Source organism: Cynoglossus semilaevis, chromosome W, assembly GCF_000523025.1.
Source record: "Cynoglossus semilaevis isolate Cse_v1.0 chromosome W, Cse_v1.0, whole genome shotgun sequence".
Taxonomy (NCBI): Eukaryota; Metazoa; Chordata; class Actinopteri; order Pleuronectiformes; family Cynoglossidae; genus Cynoglossus; species Cynoglossus semilaevis.
The window spans coordinates 10,388,453-10,399,087 of record NC_024327.1 but is presented as its reverse complement, the minus strand read 5'-3'; the positions used below and the strand labels follow the sequence as shown (position 1 = coordinate 10,399,087).

Genomic DNA, 10,635 nt, shown 5'->3' with positions numbered 1-10,635 from the left:
TTGTCTGGACCGATCATAAAAATCTGTCCTATATTCAAACTGCCAAACGCCTCAACTCCCGTCAAGCCCGGTGGGCATTATTCTTTGGTCGATTTAACGTCACCCTAACCTTCGGCCATCGTGCAATACCTAATCCTTCTAAATTAGTGTAGTTTGTTTTATTGGAATATGTAGCAGGCTTACGCCATTGTGCATATTCAGAAATTCGCAAGGTAGCCAAATCTGGCATAAATACACGCAGCTTAGTACTATTGCCTTTGCAGTTGTGAAGGGCTATCGAACAAAAGAACAAACATAACAATCAGTTAAATTATGTGCTGCTGCTGTGAAATTAGCAACTTGAAACCAATGATTGTCCTCATGGTCGTGATTGTCCAGCAAAGCTCTCCATCTCAGTAGATGAGATGAGTTGTTCTGAAAATAAGATGCAGTTCCATTCATGTTATTATTGTCTATTCTTGTTTGGTAATCCCACCACATAATTGGAAACACAATAATGAATGTGATAAAAGTGAAGAAACATGATGTCCCTCTTATTCCACACAGTCCACATTACACATGCTGCTGTAAAATGTGTCCCATTATCTGAGTAGATAATTTCTGAGAATCCATATCTCGGAAATATTGCTGTTTTCAAAACTTTGCACGTGAACTCAGCATTGGCATTAGCAGTTGGATGAATTTCAGTCCATTTACTGAAAGCACAGACAATGACTATGTATCTATATAATGATTTTGTGATTTGTTTAGTTCAATATAGTCCATGTGTAGATGTTTAAAGGGTTCCTTTGTCATCGGAAATTAGCCTTGTCTTGTTCTTACAGCTCCTTGAGCATTATGTTTTCAACAGATTATGCACTGTTGTACATGCTTCTGTGCAGCTTTTTTGAAAATTTGGACAGTAAAAAACTTGTTGTACTGCACCAATCATCCCTGCTGTTGTCACATGGCACTGCCCATGGGACACATGTGCAGCCCAAGAATAGAGGGATGGTGGCAGTACCGGTTTGCCTGATGGAGTATGAAATAAAATGCCATTTTCAGATTTAGTCATATCAGTAGTAGGTTGCATAAGAGATTGATGTTGTAGAAGAACAGTATTGTCACATCAGTCACATGCTGTCCAGCAGAGGTGTGGACTCGAGTCGCATGACTTGGACTCGAGTCAGACTCGAGTCATCAATTTGATGACTTTAGACTCGACTTGACAAAATGTAAAGAGACTTGCAACTCGACTTGGACTTAAACATCAATGACTTGTGACTTCACTTGGACTTGAGCCCTTTGACTCGACAAGACTTGATACTTTCTTCAAAACCTAAAGATTATAAAATAAGTTATTAAGGAGCGCTCTGTATCTCTCATTGTGTACGTGTGTGTCTGTGTGTGTATATGCTGTCGGCACAACATCCAATCAAACGCTATTACCAATGCAATACTGTCCGACCTGATTATTGACTGCGACTTGCCCCTGTCTATCGTGGAAAACAAGAGTTTTCGGCACTTTCTGACAGTACTTGACAGCAAGTACAGCCCAGTGTGTCGCAGAACACTGACATCAAAAACAGAGAACCTTGCTGAAGAGACTAAACTAAAAACTCAGTTGAGCAACACTGAACATGTTTCAGTCACTGTGGACATTTGGTCTGACCGAAAGATGAGGGGATTCCTTGGTGTCACTGTGCACTGGATAGAGAAAGAGGCAGAGAGGATACAGCTAAGGTCTAATCTCTTGGCCTGTGAACGCTTCAAAGGCTCACACACAGCTGAAAGAATCTGTGACCAATTTGAGTCAATATGTGATGAATACACCATTAAAGACAAACTGGAGAACATTATTAGTGACAATGCTGCTAACATGAGAAAAGCATTCTCTGTATGTTTCCCAAGTGAACAAGAGGATGACGATGATGGAGATTATCTTGATGACCCTGAGCTCTGGTGTGACTTAACCCTGGAAGATCAGGAAACAGTAGATGTTGCTATGGCAAAGAAACAGCGCCTGCAGTGTTTTGCACACACTCTTCAGCTGGTGGTGGGAGACGGCTTGAAAGAAACAAAAGTGGTATTGCCTTCTCTTTCAAAGTTATCAAAACTCAGCTCACTGCTGCACACAAGCACAACATTCAAAGATGTGTTTGATGCTGAATTTGGAGAACAGAAAGGCATCCCTGCTGCAGTCAACACAAGATTGAACTCAACACTTCGGCAAGTGAAGGCAGTTCTCCAGTGCAATCATCTAAAGCTCTGTGCTGTTCTAGAAAAGGCTGGGCACAGGGAGTTGTCATTCACAGCACGGGAGTGGAATCTGTTGAAGGAGTTAGTGGACATCCTGAAACCATTTGGAGAAGCAACTGATTTGACACAGGGGGAGAAGGTCACAATTAGTGCTGTTGTTCCTTCTGTCTTGTCCCTCAACCACCACCTTGAGAAGCTGAAGCCTCAAGTCTGCTTCCTGTGTGGCCTGGTCAGAAGTCTCCAGGCATCCCTGAACAAAAGATTTCTGGGAATCTTCATCAATGTGAAAATGGCTAGGACACAAGATGTGGTTGATGCTCCATTTTCCAATCCCGTCTACCTCAAAGCAGCTGCCTTGGATCCAGCCTTTTCTCTGTCGTGGGTGGAGCCCCATGTGCTGGTCAAGCATGATGTCAAGGCAGAGGTGGCACAACAAGTGAAAGGTAAATGTTACTGAGTCTAATGTAACTTTTCCCCTCACAATCTGATCTAATTGACTGCAACAATAATTAAGTATTTCAGTCTAACACACTGCATCACCAACACAAATGATAATAAGGCCATTTGTGTCTGCTATTGCTTTTTCAGAATTGATCCTGCAAGATGCTGCAGAGACTGAGCAACCTGTGCCTTGGGTTGATGAAGAAGAGTAAGAGGACCTCGGAGAAGGGCTCTTTGCTGCATATCATAAGAGGCAGAAAAAGGATGTTGGGATTACTCCAGCACTACAGCTGAGTCACTACCTTGACATAGCTGAAGGACAGAATGCCCTTCTGTTCTGGGCATTGAACATGAAGACTCTTCCTTCACTGTTCTGAGTGGTCATTAGGGTCTTGGCAGTGAAAGATTCTTGCTATGTTTCGATCTGGGTCATGGCACCAGTTGAAAAATTATAGTCGTCTAGACTCTAAAGAGTTGGTGTGAAAAGAGTTTAGGAGAAATTCTCTTTGAATGTGTGGGGCTATGTGAGTGTGTGTGCTTGGGAAGGCCTTTGGTGTCTTAGCAGCTTCCTGCTTTCAAAATCAAACCAAATGTGAAAACCACTGAAATCTGACAGCAGTGCCTGCCTCCAGAGTTTTCAGCCATGGTGGCATCATACTACCCCATCATGCACAAATGACTGACAAACATTTAGCCAATTTGGTCTTTTGCAAATGCAATGCAGCATAGGGGCCCTGACATAAAAACCATGTTCAAGGTTGTGTTCATATATTTATGTTTCTCACATGTACACACACACACACACCGGCAATATGAGATGAGATACAGAGGACTGGACAGAAACTGCTGTGAAACTAGTTTAAATACAATATGAAATTGAAATGCAATGTTAGCACTGTTCAGATAATTACAGTTGCACTTGCTTTTTCAAATGTTTATTCCTTAAAGGAGTGGTTTATTTATTATTACAATTAGGAAGTGCAATGTCACCAATATTTTTTCTGCAATTTCAATTGCACTTGTTTTGATATATAAATACAGATTTTGAAAGCATACATGATCTGTGTAAATATATTATTATTTTGTTTAAAAGGACTCAAAAGGACTCGAAATAGAAAAGGCAGGACTTGGGACATGACACTTTTCAGTCTTGACTTGGACTCGACTCAGACTTGAGTGCAAAGACTTGAGCCTTACCTGCGACTTGCAAAGCAATGACTTCTGCCATCCTCACAACCCATTTGTAAAAAGATAGTGGTTAGAAGAGAGGAAAAGGGACACACATGGTGTAGATTGAGACTAAAAGCCAGCCTTAGTTGGGCATACCTCCGCAGTTTTCCCCTTCTCTGAAATGAAAGACAATCACGTAAATACCCTGAATTTTTCTCCATTTGCTGCTCACCAAATGTATTCTGAGGCATTATACTTTGCCGAGGGAGACCTGCTTTTTTCAAATCAATTTCAACGAGCAATTTTCTCCTATCATTGCCTTTAAGAGCAAAGCAGAAAGTGCAAGTCTTTGACTTGTTTGCCATGTTCCCCTTTCCCACTCCTCCTCCTCTCAATGGCAGTAAATTATGTCCAAACCAAATACCCGGAGACCCATCATCCAGCTGGCTTAAGACAACCGGCAAAGTCCAGGTCAAATCCTGCGAGGACACATTCACCGGCCTACACAGAAACGATTGAAAAACTGACCTGCCCTTCACTCACTCATCAAATCCACTCACTCCCCTATTACACCACTGTAAGGATATCTCAAAAGCCTGGGTGACTAGCAGCTAATACTGCTGCAGGGTTTGCAGTGGGGGGTGGAAGATCAGTCTCAGGAGATGAGGGAAGAAGTCAGTATTAAAAGGCAGTGAGTTTGGCACAGGGCTGTTTCATAGTTAAAGTGTTCTTTAAACTCCAGAGAAGATCAGAAAAGATGGTTCCCTGGGCTCAAAGCTGTTTGCTCAGATAAACATTCTGGCCAGTGCATAGTATAACAGAGAGCAGTGTGTGTGTGTATGTGTGTTTAAAGTCATGTACATGTTTGAGGTGAAGGAAGAGCAGAGCAGCTGATGCTTAGACAATTTGGAACAGTGAATATCAAAATTAATCAGCAACAGTCAACAAACAAATTATTGATGAAAGGAAAATCTAATTTTTTTTATTATTCTCTCCCAATTACAAAGTATTTTTTGCAACAGGTAATGACAAAACCATCTCTACATTATTGTGGTGTTCAGTGTTATGGGGAGTTTTACTTTGACTTTTTCTTTCTTTTTAATTTTTGTCGTTTTCTGCCGCTCCTCAACAACCAGACTGTATTGGCCCATGGTAAAAAGTAGTTTAAAACATCTAGGTTAGGCAAATACAGACATTGTCACAGCTCAAAAACATGTCATGTGACCAGTAACCTACACCTGTTGTAGCGTTAACATCCATCCATTATCATCCGCTTGTCCGTTACCGGGTTGCAAGGGCAGCAGTCTCTATGACCGCCACCCAAATCACACTGCACCATACCAGACCCCTTGAACCTTCCTGCGGGTGGTGAGTCCACTGGAAGGTAGAGTTAACATAACCCAAGATACGTTTTTGTGACTTTTACTTTGAAGAAAAGTAAATCTCAGCCTCTGTGAGCTCATTGTACCACACTGAATTTGACACAATAACAGCTAACAATGGCAACAGAGACACCACAATAGTTGCTGCTTATGCATGTTGCTTTTTCTACTTTGTGTTTGTCTGGGAATGAGATCATGTGATAAAAAAGCAAGTGACCTTACAGTGAATGCAGAAAACTAAGTCATCATTTCCAAAGGTCTCAGTTTGAACTCTCAGTTTGAACTCATCTATACTTCCTAAACTGATCTCTGGAGTTTTATAATAACAACTGAGAGTTCTTTTGCAAAAATAAAAGTTGTCAAACACCTGCTAGCATAAACGACAAGGTTAGTCCTATAATGTAGGTTTGAAGGAGTGTGGATGTAGCCTTACTTTCCCCTGTTGAATGCAGGACCAGGCTGGGTCCAGGAGTCTGGCAGACTGCCTCTACAATGAGCACGGGTGGGGCTACAGTCTAATTGAATGGTGATCCCGCTGTCTCACTATGGGACACCCCATGCAGTGCTTTTAACAAGCGGCTGTGCCGCCCCCTCTTTATGAGCCCAAACAAGTTAATCCAATCAACACACTCAAACCCTTTCTTTCTCTTTAATAAGGTGCTGCCTCTACCCTTTTAATCCCCAGCTCCCCCTTTTCTGTCACCATACTGTCACATGAATGCAGGGAGAGAGTGAAAAGCTCCATTAGCAGGGGCGGGCAGAATAAACCCCTTCGGCTCCACCACTTTCCACACATCCACACTAAGTAATTTGCACTCGTACTGTATATTGGAGACACACAAACCCTGATGCTCACAAGTGCCTGATACAAAACTGGCCTCTAAGGGTGTTATGTTTGCTGTCGCTAACACACATACACACAAAATGGCCCACAAACAAAAATTCTGAGGGAACATTTGCCGACAGGCACATACTCAGGGACATAAAAAGGCATTGTTAACACACACTCCCAGCTCCACAAACAAGAGCCACTGATTCCCTAACAATACGAGCCCCTCGATGCACTCACCCACCAGCTCTGCACTACCTCACAGCAGCATATAAATAACCTGCACAACAAAAGGCCATTGTGTGTAAATGCCCACATTTTAGGGCATTATTGCCATGATATACAGTGTAGGAATAACATATTGGCAGCTGAGTCTTATATATGTGACATGGCCCATTGCTGTTATCGGGGGCTTTACTACCTGGTACGGCGCATGGCGTCATATTTATAGGAGGTTTGTGTGCAGATGAAAGGCATCTTGGCAAAAACACTCAGCTGTTAACTTTTCATATTCCAGTCAGCTTCAATACTCTCACCCAGGGGATGAAGGGTGAGGAATGTCTGGCTGCCCGAAAGCAGCCATTCATCTGTCATCTCTAATCAAAACATGCCCGCCTAGACTAATGTCAACGCTGTAACACCAATGAGGACTAATTGACTTCACAGCCAACAGCTGCATCTTTGAGCTCGGTTAGGTTTCATCACTGGTAAATAAGCTGCTCATGAAGCATTACAACTACGTGGCTCCCACACCAGAACCTCAGAATTCACACAGAGAGCAGAGTGTTGCCAAGTTACACACAGTGTTTTTATAAGTCAGTTCTAAGTTTGCATGTTATATAAATGCAGCTGGTGTGTGTGAAACAAACGCTGGACTGAGGAATGTTGTCATTAAAAGATAAATCACCTTATTGTCATTGTACACATACACGCACATATTTAACCCTGTTATTCCCAACGTCCCCACGACCCAGTAGCGGATAAGCGGAATGGATGGATGGATGTTCCCAATGTGGGGGGGGGGGGGGGGGGTAAGATCCTCAAAGATCCTCTTGTGGGGCTCAGAGTTATTATTGCAGAAGGTCAAAGGGAAGAGCACAGGTTAAATTAATGAAACATTTAATATAGTCTCCATACTTAACTGCTTTGTGATTCTGTTTCCTTTTTTGGCAAGAATATCATTTTTGGGAATAAAAGTGGTTCAAATAAAGTTCAGTTTTTTTCAGTTTTGCCTGGGGAGCAAGAAATGAGCACTTGTTCAACACACCAAAGCCAAGGCGAGATTCGAACCCCCATTAGTATTTTTGTTATTTTTAACATTGTGCACTGCTTATTTTACATGTCCAAGCCAAAGTTGAACTAATCTGAAACTTAGTCTTTAGTTTGTTGACCGGTTGCTGTCAGTTTTACATGTAAACCCTGAGAGTAATGAAAAACCGGAAACACATCCCATGCCACTATTTCTGTTTTAGGTATATTTCCCAGTTAAAATATGGACAAATCTATTTTGTTTTGATCAAGAGGAATCACCTGGCTTTCCAAACTAATTGCTGTCTAACAGAGTGAAATCCAAACTGTTTATTTTAAGTATAATTTGCAATATTACATTTATAAGTTTGTTCCAACAGCAAAAATATTACAGGGCCAAATCATGTTTTTGTGTTTATCCAATTAGAGCAAATAATATTTAATTACGTGGCGCTTTGGCCCAGAGGCAATGTCTCTGTCATTTGTGTGGAATCCCAGGCTTCACCTCCTGGGCAAGATCGAATCCGGTTAGGGCGGTTGGTACCTTCCAGTGGACTCACCACCCGCAGGAATGTTCACAAGGGGCTGGTACAGTGCAGTGTGATTTGGGTGGCGGTCGCGGAGACTGCTGCCCCCGCAACCCGGTAATGGATAAGCGGATGAAGATGGATGGATGGAATATTTAATTACAGCTGTAGAAAATACAATGACCATGGTTAACTGAAAACTATTTCAAAAGGACTATTTAATTGGAAATAAATTTAATTGTCATTTTCAGCACAGTACATCCAAGGTGCTCTTGCAACATGACTTAGTATTTGTGCTCTGGCTGATGCCAGCCAGGGACTTTGAGCAATTAGAGCAGGGTTCAAGATTGTCAGACAAACAACAGGGGAAATACATCTTCTCCTCCTCTTATTGCTGCAGCCTTTGTTATAATGTTTTGCACTGTAGCAGTGCGGCTTGTTGTCTAATACCACTTCTGCAGAGGAACTCGGAGGATGCTGTGACAGATGTGAAAGGCAGCGGTGGAATTTGTAGGAGAGGCTGATCACAGAAAATCAGCCGCATTAAAAACTTCATTTCACTTCCAAGATGAAGAAATTAAACTGATTCTTGGTAATATTTTAGCGCCAGCTGCTGCCTCACCGTGAGGGGTGTACAAGAACACACAGCCTTCAGCTAAATGTAAAAAAATGAGCTGCGCTTTCAGGGGTTGCATGCTGGGATTTATATTTTTCCCTCAGTAAAACTTATTACATGCCGTTTGTAAAAACATTGTTGATACTGGAATTTTTTTTTCTCCCTCCCAATGTGACACAATCTCTTATTGTCCTTGATAGGTCCATTCAGAGCTTAACACCCGCAACAGTACATCGAGGACTCCCTTTTTCTCTGCCCATTCTGCGGTGGCTCACTTGAATATTCAAATAGTGTTCATTGTCTTTCTGTCCTGTGTTCATTGTTTGTTGTGCTGTCATTTCACGGCTTGTCTCCTGAACTTCAAAGAAAGGCTTATGTCAATTTATGCTTAATGGCCATGCCTCAAATTGTATGCTTATTAATGGCTGTTCAATGAGTCAATGGAATATAATTACATTCAAACAATGTGATTTCTTCTCTCATTTGCTGAAGCCTGACTCCACTCACAGCTCTCTGCAGGGCCTAAGGTGACTCCAATTCCCAAGGTCAAGAAGACGACTCCGCCAACCTTCACCGAAGGGTCTCGAAGATCCAATAGCCAACCATGCATAACATCAGTGTGTTGTGAAGCCGACAAGGTAATCAAATAGTGCAGTGCTGAAATGTTGACACTGATCTCATTTGATATATGTGAAGTGTGACAAAGCCCTTTCTGCTCTGCTGGATATTAAGAACTATAAAGAATACAGATGACAACACGGCTCATAACTAATATAGCTTTTTTTCTTTGCATATTTTCTTCTCACTGCAGTTTCCATCACCGAGGCTCAGCAGTCTTTCCTTTTCTGACGTAATGTGTGCTATCCAGCTGTTGTTATTCTGCTGCTTCTTGACCACCGACCATGCCAGCACTGAGAATCCAATTGGACTGAGTGGGAGGTGAGCCTGCGGTTGGTAATCACCTGCTGCCTAAAGGAGCAGATGGCACAAACAGCAAGATGTTTGTGCAGCAATGATTCCAAGAAGTCTCTCTGACAAGGCTGACAGACAAAACACAGAAACTTCAGGAACCACATTACCACATGCTGAATTGCTGCAGAAACCTGGCAACCAGTGAGCAAGCCCAGTAACTGAAGTGGCAAGAGTTAATGCATTGATCTCCTGTGCTCACGGGCAAGGTCTTGGTGTCATTCAGCAGTTGCTAGAAGTGAAAAAGTGGACAGGAGGTAATGATTTTAAAAGAGCTGAAGCTTCTAGTGATAAAAGTGTCCCGATAAGGGCCCTATTATCAGCAAGTTTGTCATACGTTCGGCCTGATTATCTCCTTCTCCTCCCCAGAATTTTTGATACCTTTCATTGCTCCGGTGATTTATTTAGCAGAACAAAGCCTCCCTTTTCTGTTTCATGTTTCAGGACTGAACTTCAAGGAGAACACAGCTGGCGAACACCTGTAAAAGATTTATTCTGGAGCTGCCATTAAATCACTTCGGGTTTCCACCAGGATTAACACCAGATACACGCTAATTTATATATAGGCTTTTAGCGGTGTGAGCAAATGTGCAACTGCCACTAAGGTGGGGTGCTAAGCCTGTTAGCTTTCCTCCCTGAGCACCAGATGAAGGAAGTTGGACAAAGTCATTTAGTTTATTGATGTTGCCAGCAGAGATTATTTTATGTTAGTGGAGGCTCCTGACACTTCAAACATATCAGTGTAAAAATGTCCCGGAGACATTGCTCTTCCTGAAGACTCCCAGCAGATGAGCTCCTTCTGCTCCGTGTCTTTTAGCTCCATGCCTTAGTTTGTCCTTCACAAGAGACAGGTACTACTGCCAAGACCTAGTAATTAGTGCAGATGGAGACTGTAATGCTCTCTTCCCCTCCCTGCAGAAATGCCAAGAGAGGCAATCTATAAATTCCTGAATATTAATGCATTTAAAACCACTCCAGCCACCTTGCTGAATGTGATAAAAGGGTGAGAGGCACACAGCTGCTGATATGTCGCTGACATCGGTCCTGTCTCAGCAAGTTACTCCCTCTGACACCCGAACTCACCAAAATAACAGGATAATCCATCTCTTTTTCCAGAAAACGGACTCCAAATCCTCACCTCAGGAGTTCCGACCTGGCCCTCATCAATAATTAAATGGTAATCTAAAAACCAATTTAAGTTGAGTCATCTTTCTG

At 42.3% G+C, this 10,635-nt stretch overlaps 1 protein-coding gene across 1 annotated transcript; it reads left to right on the top strand.

Moving 5' to 3' along the window:
* The first annotated feature begins 1,588 nt into the window (after positions 1–1,588).
* LOC112486373 (zinc finger BED domain-containing protein 4-like) lies at positions 1,589–2,906 on the top strand. The gene is made up of 2 exons (XM_025052796.1): positions 1,589–2,681; positions 2,827–2,906. The coding sequence occupies exons 1-2, from the start codon at positions 1,658–1,660 to the stop codon at positions 2,889–2,891; spliced, it is 1,089 nt and encodes a 362-aa protein (XP_024908564.1). The 5' UTR covers positions 1,589–1,657; the 3' UTR covers positions 2,892–2,906.
* Positions 2,907–10,635: the final 7,729 nt, after the last annotated feature.